At 45.8% G+C, this 15,522-nt stretch overlaps 1 protein-coding gene across 1 annotated transcript; it reads left to right on the top strand.

The window, feature by feature from the left end:
• The first annotated feature begins 321 nt into the window (after positions 1-321).
• LOC148436251 (cell adhesion molecule CEACAM7-like) lies at positions 322-6,005 on the top strand. The gene is made up of 2 exons (XM_088465129.1): positions 322-403; positions 5,638-6,005. Exons 1-2 carry the CDS (start codon positions 322-324, stop codon positions 6,003-6,005), a joined length of 450 nt encoding a protein of 149 aa, XP_088321255.1.
• Positions 6,006-15,522: the final 9,517 nt, after the last annotated feature.

The raw sequence follows: 15,522 nt of genomic DNA, 5'->3' as shown, positions 1-15,522 counted from the left end.
CTTTCACAGAAGAAAGTGGAGAAGGTGGCTTCTGGAGAGTGAATACTGAAGACTCAGAAAACATCTCCAGTGTTAAACTGTATGAGGGAACTCAACCTTCTCCATCTAATGAGATTGAAATTATATTTGCACTGCCCTGTATATACTATTCATTGATCTGGAAAGCTATCTCAGCAGGGCAGGCGTGGAGGAAGAGTAGAACTATAGATCACAGTACACAATGGGATCAGAGATCTTGGGCCAGAGTGCATGGGAAAGTTGGAATTGGAATAGTAAAATAAAATATAAAGCCTCTCTCTTAGGAGAGGCAGGAAATTCAGCATGAAAGTTCACACAGCAGTGGTTCAAGTAAAGATTGAACTTAAATTAAGTGTCATTACCAGAATTAAGATATTAGATGGAGGCAAGTGAGATTAGAGTGGTGATGGGACAGTTGACAGTTGGTGAATGATTATTGGACGTATCGGGGGTTGGCTAGTGAAACCCATGCTCTCGCAAGCACTTTGTGGGCCTCTTTTGGTCAGGGACTGTTTGTGGGCATCTCTGTACAAATCCCAGGCACATCTGCATGGTGGATTGGTGGTCCATAAGTACAATTAGTTCTCCATCTTTGGTATTAATATAGTTGTCATAACCCCTATTCCAGTTATCGTGATACATCACTGAAATGGTTTCCCAGCGCAGATACAGTCAGGTGCATAAATATTGGGACATTGACAGAATTTTCATATTTTGGCCTCTATTCACCACCACAATGGCTTTGAAATGAAACAAACAAGATGTGCTTTAACTGCAGACTTTCAGATTTAATTGAGGGTAATTACATCCAAATCAGGTGAACGGTGTAGGAATGACAACGGTTTCTATATGTGCCTCCCACTTTTTAAGGGGCCAAAAGTAATGGGACTATCAACTCAAAAGCTATTTCATGGACAGGTGTGGGCTATTCCCTTGTTATTTCATTATCAGTTAAGCAGGTAAAAGGTCTGGAGTTGATTCTAGGTGTGACATTTGCATTTGGAATCAGTTGCTGTCGACTCTCAATATGAGATCCAAAGAGCTGACACTATCAGTGAAGCAAGCCATCATTAGGCTGAAAAATTAAAACAAACCCATCAGAGAGATAGCAAAAACATTAGGTGTGGCCAAATCAACTGTTTGGAACATTCTTAAAAAGAAAGAACGCACCGGGAAATAATTCTTCTGTCATCCACCACAGTTGTTTTCCGTGGTCTTCCGGGTCTTTTGGTGTTGCTGAGCTCTCCGGTGCTAAGGGGTGTGCAGGTGCACAACCTATATGCATGCCAACAGTTAAAGACACATATATACACAGACACATATATACAGCTACACAAAAAGTTTCACAAACACACACATATATAAATGAATATATTTTTTTTTACACCGACACTATTGTACAGACACATATATACAGCTGCACAGACATATCTGCACACACACACATTTATATATATCAGCCATAACCTTACAGGTGAATAACATTAATTATCTTGTTACAATGGTACCTGTCAATGGGTGGAGTATATTAGGCAACAAGTGAGCCGTCAGTTCTTGAAGTTGATGGGGTTTATTTACAAAGTGTCTGGTTGTAAATCCGGGTGTTTCTGATCATATTTATGACTATGCCCAATATTTAAAAGGGCAATGCTTTTAGTAGCCGTGTCTTGCTAGGAAAAGCATCACCCTTTTACATATCGGGCATAAAAATGATCAGAATAGACCCCGAACTTTGAAGTAGGAAAAATGGACAAGCGTTAGAATCTCAGTAACTTTGACAAGCGTCAAATTGTGATGTTTAGACGACTAGGTCAGAGCATTTCTAAAACGGCAGCTCTTCCAGTATGCAGTGCTTAGAACTTACCAGAAGTGGTCCAAGGAAGGACAGACAGTAAACCAGCAACATGGTCATATGCGCCAAGGCTTATTAATGCGCATGTGGGATGAAGGCTAGCCTGTCTGGTCCTATCACACAGAAAAGCTACTGTAGCACAAATTGAGCAGGGGACCAGAATCAGAAGCTGTGCTGGCTTTTTCACAGAACACATGAAATTGCCATTGAGGCCAAAAGCAGGGAAGAAATGAGGAGATAGTGTCGGTCCCAGCTAATAAGACCTGTGGCAGTCGTAGGCATCATCGAAAAAAGGAGTCTGTTTCAGAGAAATCCCTCATTTGTTTGATAGGCGGCCTCAACAGTGGCCTCCTTAGGTGACGACACCTGTGGTAGCTCTCTACAGCTGCCTAGTGGTAGCGCCGCTGCTGCATCCAAGGATGCTAACAGCATCCATCTCTGAATCAGGACCAGAGTACACCCCTGCAACATGCCCGCAAAACTCCCATACAGGGGCCTGTGTGCAGCCTTATGGGCCCTCTCCTCTTCAGCAGAGCAGTAGACTGTGGCTTTGTGCCTGAGTCTACTGCACATGCGCAGGTCTCCGGGAACATGGCGTCCGTGACTTATTTCTGGGGACATCTTTACTGAATATTTGCAAATCACTGGGAAAATGTCCACAGCGTCATTTTCCTGGTGATTAAATTCTATAGAACTGGTCAACGTGGTACTCCTCTGGAGAGGTAAATATAATTTTTATATGAGTGCAAGATGTTCAGTGTGGGCCCCCCTGCACCCCGGGGCCTGTGTGCAGCGCACACCCTGCATCCATTATAGATACGCCAATGCTCCCATAACATGCCTATCAGATGGAAGATCTTTGTGCATCTGCATAGCCACCTCCCAGTCACCGCCCAGGAACACCTATCATTTTCCAGAGTCTATGCATCTCAATTTATCCTGCATCTCTGTGCACACTGCACAGAGGGCCTGATTCAGACCCGCTCACGAGCGCAGGACGCTCGCAAGCGGGTCGATTGTGCCCTACTGCGCATGCGCACGACGGAGGGAGCTCCATCGTGCGCATGCGCGAGACCCGGCGAGCGATGGGCCTCCCATGGGAACGCCTACCGTCTGAAGCCGGCCCCACTGACATCATTAGTGATGTCAGTGGGAGTGATTTTGGCTCTGATAGAACCAAAATCACTCCAGGGCTTGCGGCAGCGAGACCCTACTGCAGGGTCTCCGTAGCAAGCCCGATGGTTGCGATGGTCAAGACCATCGCGACCATCATCATGGACGCTCGCATATGCTGTGGGTGGTCACCCACAGCTATGCAAGCGGCCAGGAGGCCGCTCCAAGTTGAGGGAGGAGGGCCCTGATTGAGAGTGAGCGCTCTGGTCAGAGCGTTCAGCTCTGAATCAGGCCCAGAGACCAAGTGACGCATACACGGTGCAACTTTAGAGATTTAGACGGATGCACAGTCGCAAAAAAACATCAGCATTGTACCCAACTCAGCCCCTACATGTGGTTATATAGCATCAAAAATATATCACTAAAAGCAGTAGACAATCAATTACTTCTAGCCAGTCACTAGGAATTCCCTTCCCTGTATTAAACCTTTGGCATTATACAATGACACAAGGCTAATAACAACATAACTGTATAAATCACTCTGAAATGTCCTTATTTATCAACAAATGTAATCATGCAGTATTATATTATATTGTATTTGTACAAGCCTTGGTAACATCTGACTTTGTCCTATTACCCATATTTGCCTACTTTTGAAAAGTAGTTTCAGGGAGAGTACACACTATAGTAAAAAGTGCGGCGCTAGATGTCTGACACCACCCAAAAGGCGTGTCTAGATCCACCTATGGGCGTATCTGTTGCCAATTGGGTGTGTTCTGGACCAAATTAAATTACAATTACTTTATGTAAATACTTGGCATGTGATACCAAAATATTCTGTATTGCTGACATGGAGGCAAATTATGGCCCTCATTCAGAGCCATTGGCTATTTGCGGTCGTTCGTTTTCTAAAAAGGGGTGGCTATTCAAATGAACCGTTCGCACTTTGCGGACTGTTCACGCTTCTAAGTCTGAACGAGCGAGCAAAACATGCGAACGTAAATTTGAAAAATACGCCCCCTGGCCGCTCGCACCATACGTCATATCCGCTATTTATTAGATTAATCGAGTACATCGACCAGCGTATGAACTGCTCGCTATTCTTGTGGTTGGTTTTTTCAACCACTATTTTGCGAGCAGTTCTGAGTTAAAAAAAAAACAAGTGACGTGGTCAATGACGCTGCTGGATTAATTATGCACTCCCTTAAAACGCCCGTTTTGACCTTTAAGCACGCCTGCGATCGGATTTCCACTCCCCGTTTTCAAGCACCTTCCCCTGTTACCACCCACATACGCCTCATTCTGTCACTCAAAATAGCAGGCATTCGCTATTTTGCGAACACATGAATTTTGACCGCACTGACTGGTTCGCGCACGCGTATAGCGATCCGTACGCATGCGCAGTTGGGCAAACATCGCTCGGAGCGAACGAGCTGCCGCTTACGAGTGGCTCTGAATTAGGCCCTATACATTCCCATAGACACGGGCATAAGAGGGCCTTGCAAAAGGAAATGTGGACAAAATAAGAATCTGTTCCCCCACAACGATTCTAATTAAAATTCTTCAATAGATGACCACACAAATATAATAACACATCTTACTATATGCTGACACCCTAGCCCCCCCACTGACATTAATATGTCTCTTCTCTGCCACACTGACATTACTAGATCTCCCCCTACCACATTAACATTATCAGATCCCCCACACACACATAAACATTCACATTAATAGATTCCACCACCCACAAACATGCACACACACACATTCCCCTCACCTCACCTCTCCTGCAGCACTGACACTGACCACAACAGATATAAAGGAGATTTTTTTGGCTCAGCCTCTGAATTGTGAAACACTCACACACAGCTCCTCGGGCTCAGACAGCTCAGCATCAGCTCCTCCTCCATGTGTCCTCCTCGGGCTCAGACAGCTCAGCATCAGCTCCTCCTCCATGTGTCCTCCTCGGGCTCAGACAGCTCAGCATCAGCTCCTCCTCCATGTGTCCTCCTCGGGCTCAGACAGCTCAGCATCAGCTCCTCCTCCATGTGTTCTCCTCGGCTCAGACAGCTCAGCATCAGCTCCTCCTCCATGTGTTCTCCTCGGGCTCAGACAGCTCAGCATCAGCTCCTCCTCCATGTGTCCTCCTCGGGCTCAGACAGCTCAGCATCAGCTCCTCCTCCATGTGACCTCCTCGGGCTCAGACAGCTCAGCATCAGCTCCTCATCCATGTGTCCTCCTCGGGCTCAGACAGCTCAGCATCAGCTCCTCCTCCATGTGTCCTCCTCGGGCTCAGACAGCTCAGCATCAGCTCCTCCTCCATGTGTCCTCCTCGGGAATGGCTGGGCAGAGAATGCTGGGAGCATCAGTCTATCCCAGTAGTCTGTGTGAACTTTGGCTGGTGAGTCAGCTGCTCTGTGCAGGGGTGGACCCAGGAGGGATCTCTCTGTAGTAAACGGACTCCCTGACCCTGCGTCTACATCTGGACTCGCGCATGCGCAGTCCGGACTTTCTGCAGCGCTGTGAGGAAAGCGGGGGATTACATCTAGTTTGCGGGGTAGCGGGAGCTCCCACCTCAATTCGGGAGGCTCCTGCGGAATTTGGGAGGGTAGGCAAGCATTCTATTACCTGATATATGTTTGTTTCTCTTTCAGCTCTCCTCAGTCTGTGGATGGATTTGACTAGTGGGATGATTAATATTCAGCTGATCCCTCAGTATCCAGTGATCCAGGAATCTGTCACCCTGAGTGTTACTGAGATCACTGGGAGTATTGTGTCTGTCACTTGGTATAAAGGACTAAACACCAGTGCTGGGGATCAAATCCTCACATATATTCCTGATGTTACTCCCTCACTAATTCCTGGGCCTCAGCACTTCCCTCGGGCCAGGCCTTTACCTAATGGCTCATTACTGATCTCAGATCTCCATATAACAGACAGCGGTGATTACACAGTGCAAATACAGACAGAGAAACCACAAGAACAAGCCTCTGTGACCCTGTCTATGGTGAGTAACGTGTAGTCACTGTGCCAGGCAGATGTGTGATGAATAATCAGAGCCGTAACTAGACTTTTTGGTGCCCTGTGCCAGAAAGAGCATTGGTGCCCCCCTCATTTTTCAAAGGGACAAAATGCACCCAAAAAAAGGCCATGGCTTCATGGGGAAGGGCAAGGGAAGAGATAGGAAAGGCCAGGAGATGCTGGGGATGAAATAAGAGGAAGCTACAAGCAAGAATGATAATAAACAGAAATTTGACAGGCCCAAACAGCGCCCCTTGACCTGTGGTGCCCTGTGCGATGGCACCGGCCACACTACGCTAGCTATGGCCCTGTGAATAATGATTGGTGCCTTCTCTGTGTGCGGCTGCTGGGTACAGTGGTAGCTCCAGCTCTGCATATGTATATATTACATCAGCCCTTACTACTAGGCTGGAAATCATAGAGTGGGACAAGCAGGCCCAGATTAACAATTCGGCAGATGGGACTACAGCCCCAGGCTTCCACATAAAACTAGGCCAATCATAATGACAGCATGATGATCAGTCACCCAGCTGGCCACATGGTCATCCATAAATCAGAAGTAATAAAATTGTGTTTGTATTTTCCTCACAAAATTATGTAATTTTTCTGCTTATATGTATTTAGGGAGACATTGGGGCTGATAGTGAAGGAATGTACACTCCTACATGTTACTGGCCACACCCACAAAGCACTGGCCACACCTCCTCCACTTTATGGGGTCTATTTACTAAGCTTTGGAGAGAGATAAAGAGGATGGAGATAAAGTACCAGCCAATCAGCTCCTAACTGCCATTTTTCAAACACAGCCTGTGACATGGCAGTTAGGAGCTGATTGCCTGGTACTTTATCTCCATCCAAGGCTTAGTAAATAGACCCCCTAAGACTCAACTGCCACTCTTTGACCATCTGAAAGGTTGGGATGCAATCTCGGTCTGACAATGATGGGTCTTTCTCCTCATTGGTGAGAGACACTCTCGGCCTCATGCAGAATTTTACTTACATCTGTTCTGTTAGTGTAAAATATGCTTTCTGTATTGTAAATGCACTCCAAAAAATACATACATATACAACTATATCACCTCTAAAGTCCGTATGACTGGAGAGGTGAAACAGGTTCAGGGGTAAATGCAGAAATATGACAGTGGGGATATATATATATATATATATAAACACACAAAGAAATGCCCTTAACCTGCGCTCAGCTTTATTAGTATATAATAAATGGCTACAAAACGTCTAAAACAATCCCCCTGTTAGTAGGGGCTAGAACACAATATTTTATAGAGTAGTATAGAAGATGTGCCCCAAAGAAAACAAATAACGAATTGTTCACTTCAATTAAATATATAAAAAAAGTCCAATATAAAATAAGCTCGTAATCCAATTTGCAGTATTATAAATTCTAAGAAGAGATGGATCCTACGGCCGACTTGTGCACTTTATGTATACTAAAAACTTCAGTGTGGCTTTTCTCCCATACAATTGGATTTTCTTAATATGAAGAAAAACTCCTTATCTTCTTAAGGAGATAAATATCTAAAAATAAACCCTTGCACCAAGAATACACCCAAAGAAGGCCCAAAGGCCACCATTAATATAAAAATATTTATTATACATAAAATCTTTTTCAATCAACAGTATACAGCCAGATAGAATTCAGAGTTGTATTGAAATAAAATAATATCACACCTCAATATGTATAACGCCCTTATATAGGGTAGATAGCACACACCCTTATATATACATAAATATATATATGGAGATGGAAAATTGCAGCACCAAAAGAGGTAGAAACTCTTACACTGATTTATAAAAAAAAAGGTTTTTTTCCATAATTGTATACACAAATTAATGTATAGAGGCCCTGATTCAGAGCCGGACGCTCTGAAAGAGCACTCGCTCTAAATCAGGGCGTTTTTTTTTGTGTGACCACCCACAGCTATAGCGAGCGGCCAGGATGATGGTCACGATGGTCAAGACCATCGTGACCATCGGGCTTGCGATGAGACCCTTGTGGTAGGGTGTCGTGGCCGCAAGCCCCAGAGAGATTTCGGCTCTAACAGAGCCGGAATCTGTCCACTAACATCACTCATGATGTCAGTGGGGCCGCCCCCAAATGGCAGGCGTTCACATGAGAACGCCTCCGTTTGGGCAGCCACCCCCCGGTCCATCCACCAAAGGGGGCGAGCTGTCACTTAACACCGACAGCTCGCCCCCTTTGTTGCGAGACCCGGATCGACGGATTTCCCGTCGCTAGCCGGGTCTCGCGCATGCGGACAACGGAGCCGGCCACTATCGACCCGGTTGCGAGCGCTCAGTGCTTGCGACCGGATCTGAATCAGGCCCAGAGACCAATGGGAAAGAAAACCTGTATAGATGGTGAGCTACCTGTATACAGCACTCCCCAGCAATAAAGGTGTCGGCTCAATCAGAAGTGCAACACTGGAGATCTGTTGCTGACGGAAACATACAATAATTAAATCTGCATTTGAGCGCCCAATGTCTTGTATATCTTATGTGTATACAAAAAGGAATATTCAATTCCATGTAATAAGGTAATTATTTCAAAGTGCAATATGTGCTAATGTGCAAAAAATGTGATAAAACTCTAATAATCTTTGGTATTTTGTGTATTCGAAAATTATACTACATTCATACCATAGAGTGCATCATGCAAAAAAAGTAGTACATAATAGACTTTTCTTAATGCTTTTAAAGTGCACCATGTTTATGTATACATTAGTAAATGCAACAATATACCCTTAAGTATCTAAAACAATGATAAAAATAATTGTTTATATCAGTGCATTGTGCAAAAAAGGTGCATACTAGAATTTCACAGCACCTATCATTTTGTGCAGCAATACTATCACCTATTAATATATATAAATATGCAAAAAATGGATACACAATTACTTTGAGCTAAAAGAGCAATTTAATAAGACAATATCTAGACATAAGAGGTGGAGTAGACAATAAGTCAACATGCATTGGACATTTTTTTTAACCACTTGCCTGGCACGGTCGTATCAGATACGACCATACCAGACTGGGCTTTCCCTGACTTGGTCGTATCTGATCTGATACAACTAGTCAGAAATGCCCTGTGGGTGGCTGTTGGAGGAGAATGTTCCTGCAGCCACCAGCCCCAGAGGGACCTCCACGGTCCCTCTGCAACTACATTTTCTAATCGTTTCTGCTGATCACTGCTGGGCACAGGGATCAGCCAGCCCGGCGCCTGCTCCCCTCTACGCACACACCCGGTGCTGCTCCTGGCAGATGCCGGGTTAGTGAACTAAATGGAGCCTCTGCTCCTATGTAAGCCCCGTGCAGCCTCTGCCTGCTCCCTCCCAGCCACTCGCTCGCCTCTTCACTGATCAGCTCGGCGCTGCTCCTTGCAGATGCCGGGCTGTTGCTATGAAAGGAGCCTGTGCTCCTGTGGTAATGAATATATAGCCGCTGGCCCCCTGATTAGACCTGGCGCTGCTCCACGCAGACGCCGGGTTATAAGACTGAATGGAGCCTGTGCTCCTGTGTAACCCCAGCGTGGCTACTCGCAGATGCCGGGGTAATGAACACATACACAGCTGCTGCCCCCCCCTGGTTTAGACCTGGCGCTGCTCCTCACAGACGCCGGGTTATTAGAATGAATGAAGCCTGTGCTCCTGTGTAACCATGATGCTGCACTGCCGGGGAAATTCAGTGACTGGAAACTCTGGGCCTGATTCAGACCCGCTCGCGAGCGCTGAGCGCTCGCAAGCGGGTCGATGTTGGCCCAGTGCGCAGGCGCACGAGGGAGCCGGCTCAGTCGTGCGCATGCGCGAGACCCGGATAGCGACGGCCAAGGTAGGCGTTCCCATGGGAACGCCTACCATCTGGGGCCGGCCCCACTGACATCACAAGTGATGTCAGTGGGAGTGCTCTCGGCTCTGATAGAGCCGAAAGCACTCCAGGGCTTACGGCAACGAGACCCTACCACAAGGGTCTCATCGCAAGCCGATGGTCGCAATGGTCTTGACCATCGCGACCATCTATTTGGCCACTCGCATAAGCTGTGGGTGGTCACCCACAGCTATGCGAGCAGCCAGGAGGCAGCTCTAAAAAAGAGAAGGACGGCCATTGGCAGGTTACAGTGATTTATCCCCGATCCATCCCTTCTCCCCTGCTTACAGAATATTTGGTGCTCTTGAAGTGTGCTGCTCATTCCTGACTGACACAGATCATATGCTGGCCCCTGAAGTGTGTACTGCTCATCCTTGACCCACACAGATCATACTGTATGATGGCCCCTGAAGTATGCCCAATTCATACCTACACACACTTCTCCTCCTTCTTCTCTTCCAAACAACAGGGGTGGGCAATCCTAAGGATTGTTCACTCCTACCTCTCCATATCTTCCCAGCAACAGGGGTGGACAAACCTATGAGGATTATTCACCTCATGATATTGGTGACATAGGGCCTGATTCAGACCCACTCGCAAGCGGCTGTCCGCTCACAAGTGGGTCGATGTTGTGCACTGTGCATGCGCATGACGGCGGGAGCTCCGTCGTGCGCATGCGCCAGATGCGACGAGCGAAGGAAAGTCCTTCGCTCGTTGTGTCTGATCAAACGGGGCGTGCTGTCGATGTTGATTGACAGCACGCCCCCTTTGGTGGGCGTGCCGGGGGCGTGCCTCCTGACGGGGGCGTTCCCAAGGGAACGCCTACCGTCAGAAGCCGGCCCACTGACATCACTAGTGATGTCAGTGGGAGTGATTTTGGCTCTGATAGAGCCAAAATCACTCCGGGCCTTGCGGTTGAAAACCTCAACCGCAGGCTCCGGCTCGCAGTTTCGATGGTCGCGATGGTCACGACCATTGCGGCCATCAAACTGCACACTCGTATAGGCTGTGGGTGGTGACCCACAGCTATACGAGCGTCCAGGAGGACGCTCCATAATTATGGAGGGCGGCCCTCATTCAGAGCGTGCGCTCTGCTCAGAGCGTACGGCTCTGAATGAGGGCCATATTGTTGAGAGTCCTGTGATAGTGTAGCTGAGGAGAGAGAGAGATAGACATCAGTGATTGAGATAAGGATACAATTGTTAGATATTACAGTGACTGACACAATTATAAAAAAGTTATAAAAACTGTGATCATCAAAGTACGGTGAAAACCATTATCCATGTATCATCTACAATAAGAGTGCAGCGATGTCCACCAGTGATACAGATTCTGATTCTGGAAGTGACATGTATTCCAGTGATGAAGAATAACTACTTTTTGATGCCACTCACGAAGAGCAAGATCAAGAGGAGGGGCGCCAATTTTGCGCTCTAGACGCGCAAAACTGTGCTCCAGCGCCACCACAATTTCCCTTCATGGGTGAACACCAAGTGACAATAGAAAGTGGAATTCTGGGATATTTCAAATTGTTTTTTGACCTACACTTGGTCGAATTGATTACTGTGGAAACAAATCGGTATGCTGAACGGTGCAACACCACGCCAGTTTTCAAGAAGCAATGATTGGGTCCCAACAAGGGCTGCAGAAATACTGGTATTCTTATCTCTGCTAGTGCTGCAAGGCTTGATACAAAAACCTCTGCTGGAGTGGTACTGGTCTAAGAGGAATGCCCTGGCGACACCATTTTTTGCATCAATAATGTCCCACAGATGGTTTATCTTACTGAAAAAATTCCTACATTTTGTAGATAATCAGGCTGAAGAAAAAGCCCATCCTAACCCCAAACACCAGAAAATATGGCTTGTTTAGTCCTACTTGTCCAAGAGGTTTTCTGAACTACTGACCCCAGAACGAGACTGTCAGGACTTTAACTATTTCAGTACATAAAGACAAACTACACTTGCCGAAAGTTCCACTGTGGTCGTTGGAGGATCTATCCTTGTTACTGGCGCTCATCACATCCAGTGTACAGAGTGTTAAAGTGATCATCTGTTTCTTAGGTGTCGTCAGGTTGTTGGATTCCTTGATTGCTTATTATTCCAAACCTGATTCTATTTGGGTCACATGTTCTGAACTTCCTATGGATCACAGACCTCTAGTATAAACCCCTGTTACTAACTATGCCTCATATGCCTCAACTATGTCTGTGCAACGTTACTTTCAGGTCTTCCTTAAACTCTGCCAGATCCCCGCTGTGCCTGGTGTATGCTGTGGACCTCGCTACATTCCTGCTCGTGTTCCGGTTCAAGTTCTGATACATGTTATCAGCTGCACTACAGAGCTCAGCATTGCCATTGTTTTTCCGTTGTTATCCTGCTCTATTATTGCTATTCCATTCTACGCTACACTATTTGGTTTACTTGTTATTATTGACTCATACGGACACTGGGGTTACTTCTTCTACAGTTGTCAACTGCACTGTTACAGTCTATCCTACCAGGACCGCATTATGCCTCAGGGCTCAACCCCACTCCGGACCTTCATTACCCCGCAGGGCTCAACCCTGCTCCGGACCTTCATCCTGCCGCAGGGCTCAACCCTGCTCCAGGCCTTCATCACATCGCAGGACTCAACCATGTTCCGGACCCTCATCACATCTCAGGGCTCAACCCTGTTCCGGACCCTCGTCACATCTCAGGGCTCAACCCAGTTCTGGACCCTCATCACGTCTCAGGGCTCAACCGCATTCCGGACCCTCATCACGTCTCAGGGCTCAACCCTGTTCCGGATCCTCATTACATCTCAGGGCTTAACCTCATTCCGGATCTTGTTACATCTCAGGGATCAACATTGTTCCGGACCTCCGTCACGCTACAGGGCTCAACCCTGTTATTGACCTCCATTCTATCCTGAGGCCCTAGCCTTGTGTTGAACTCGGGGTTCCACCCCACACCAGTTCAATGTGTACTTTGAACTTTGTTTCTCACAGGGGCATTCCCCTGCACCTGTTAGTGCATGTCATGAACTTTGTGTTATTGAGATTTAATGTGGAACTTTGCCATATAGCTTTTGTTCTTGAATTCTTGTTCTTCTATTTACTTTTTTTTCGTGTCAGTGATATTTCATGAAAAAGTCATTCCTAAAACCACCTCAGTTTATATTTTCTAGTAAGCCTGACTCTTCCCAGGAGCCTCAAGTGTCTATAGCTGTGACAGAGACATCTCCATTGCTGAAAGTCTACTGCTGTACAAAGGCAGACTGGGGTGGAAGCAGTATATTCCAAGTTAAATATCCAGATTTGGAATAAAAATGTACATGCTGTGTGAAGCAAAATCAGGATACATTTGGCACCAGCATTATATATACAGGCAAAGGGACTATAGTGGACACATAATACCAAGGTTTACCATTATCTGTGCAAACAGTAATGAGTCTATTGAAACCCTTACTCAATAAGGGATATTGCTTCACAACAGACAATTTTTATACATCCCCTCTATTGGCCGATATATTGCTGACCTATCGGACTGACCTGAAAAGATGCCCCTGAAGCACTGAAGAAGAAAAAACTGCAAAAGGGAGATATTGTAGGCTTTCAACGGGGAAAAGTGTGTGTGATGAGGTGGAGAGATAAAAAAAAGATGTCTGTATCATATCTACAGTCCACAACATAGAACTTGTAGAAATTGAAAAATCCTACACAACCAAAATCAAACCACAGGCTGTTATTGATTATAATTTGACAATAGGTGGGGAAGACCGTGCAGACCAGCACATTACTAATTATCCCATAAGCCGTAAAAGGGGTAAGAAATTTTATATCAAAATATTTACCCACCTATTAGACCAAGCAATTTGGAATGCTTACATCCTGTTTAAAAAAAATGGAGGTGGTAAAACCCACCTATAATTTAGACTGGAGCTAATAGAGAATCACCACACAGCAGAGACCTGCACAACAAAACATGGCCGGCCACCACCTAGCCCAAACCGCTTACAGCTAACAGAGAGGCACTTCCCAGAGTATGTCCCTACTACAGAAAAAGACAATGCAGCCAGAAAATGTGCTGTTTGCTGCTCTAAGAGAGATGAAAGTGGCAAAAAAATATGCAAAGAGACACGATTCTACTGCATAGAGTGCGACGTTGGACTTTGTGCTGTGCCTTGTTTCAAAGACTTTCATACTGAAAAAAATGTCTAAATGTTCCATTACACTGAAAACTACTGTTACATGAGTTTTATATAAGTTTTAAATAGTTTAAAAGTGTTTAAAGTTCAAGTTCATGAATTTGAAAAAAAATAGCTATTTTATGGTATACAGTGTACTATGGGCCTGATTCAGAGCCACTCGTAAGCGGCAGCTCGTTCGCTCTGAGCGATGTTTGCCCAACTGCGCATGCGTATGGATCGTTATACGCATGCTCGAACCAGTCAGTGCGGCCGAATTCATGTGCTCGCAAAATAGCGAATGCCTGCTAATTTGAGTGACAGAAAGAGGCGTATGTGGGTGGTAACAGGGGAAGGTGCTTGAAAATGGGGAGTGGAGATCCGATCGCAGGCGTGCTTAAAGGTCAAAACGGGCGTTTTAGGGGTGTGCATATTTAAAACAGCAGCGTCATTGACCACGTCACTGGGTTTTTTTTAAGCCAGAACTGCTCGCAAAATTGTGGTAGCAAAAACCAACCACAAGAATAGCGAGCAGTTCATACCCTGTTCGATGTACTCGATTAATCTAATAAATAGCGGACAGGACGTAGGATGCGAGCGGCCAGGGGGCGTAGTTTCCCAAAAAACGACCGCAAGTTTTGTACGCTCGTTCAGACCTAGAGGCGTGAACAGACCGCAAACAGCGAACGGTTCATTTGAATAGCCACCCCTATTTTCTGGACGAGCGAGCGCTAATTGCGTCCGGCTCTGAATCAGGCCCTATGTTTCAAAATAGAAAAAAAAAACAGAAAAAAAAAGATTTTCTTTCATAAAATTGTGTTGAATAAGTTTTAACTAGATGTTCTTGACCTAATTCAATCATAAAAAACCCGACAATTTCGGAGCTGTTTTTGGGAAAAGAATTTGCCCGTTAAGTGGTTAAAAAAATAAATTAATTAATAATATACTGTACATAACACATCACATGAAGTATATAAAAATGGCTTATCAGGTAAAACAATGGTAAGTTCATGAAAGGTGAGAGAAGTCTCCAACGCGTTTTATCCGGGTAACAGACTTCTTGAAGAAGGAAGCACAGGTACATACAGAAAATAATCAAATGAACATAAAAGATCCCAGCACTCCTCTTGCTTGTCAGTCCACTGCAGTGGCTTGCAGCAACAATCAGCCATGCTCTCGCAGCATAGCCCTTTGTCCCTGGCACTACAGCCACTTAGGCCTACTAATTGGCTGCTTGCCGGCATCAGTGCATGGAAGACTAGGTGAATGGGGGGTTCAGAATCCTCCTCTGCTGCTGATTTCATGCTGGCTCTGGGTGACATAGAAAACCCGGAATTCCATATTTCCACTTTGAGCTGTGCAGCCGTGAAAACCCGAAGTTCCAAACTGCTGCTGTAGCTGCAGAATATGCTGGTCTTGTTTTCTTCTCCCTTAGGGGTATATTAACTAAAGTGTGGGTTTTTAGA

This window comes from Taudactylus pleione, unplaced genomic scaffold, assembly GCF_031769625.1.
Source record: "Taudactylus pleione unplaced genomic scaffold, aTauple2 ptg001866l, whole genome shotgun sequence".
Lineage (NCBI taxonomy): Eukaryota > Metazoa > Chordata > Amphibia > Anura > Myobatrachidae > Taudactylus > Taudactylus pleione.
This window is presented reverse-complemented; position numbering and strand designations above follow the sequence as displayed.

What these genes read in the sequence shown, in the direction of transcription:
- LOC148436251 (XM_088465129.1), top strand. Translation starts at nt 322, where the DNA reads ATGAAAGTTCACACAGCAGTGGTTCAAGTAAAGATTGAACTTAAATTA. An exon ending in AATTAAGATATTAGATGGAG is followed by an intron (nt 404 to 5,637) that starts GCAAGTGAGATT and finishes TTTCTCTTTCAG; the next exon opens with CTCTCCTCAGTCTGTGGATG.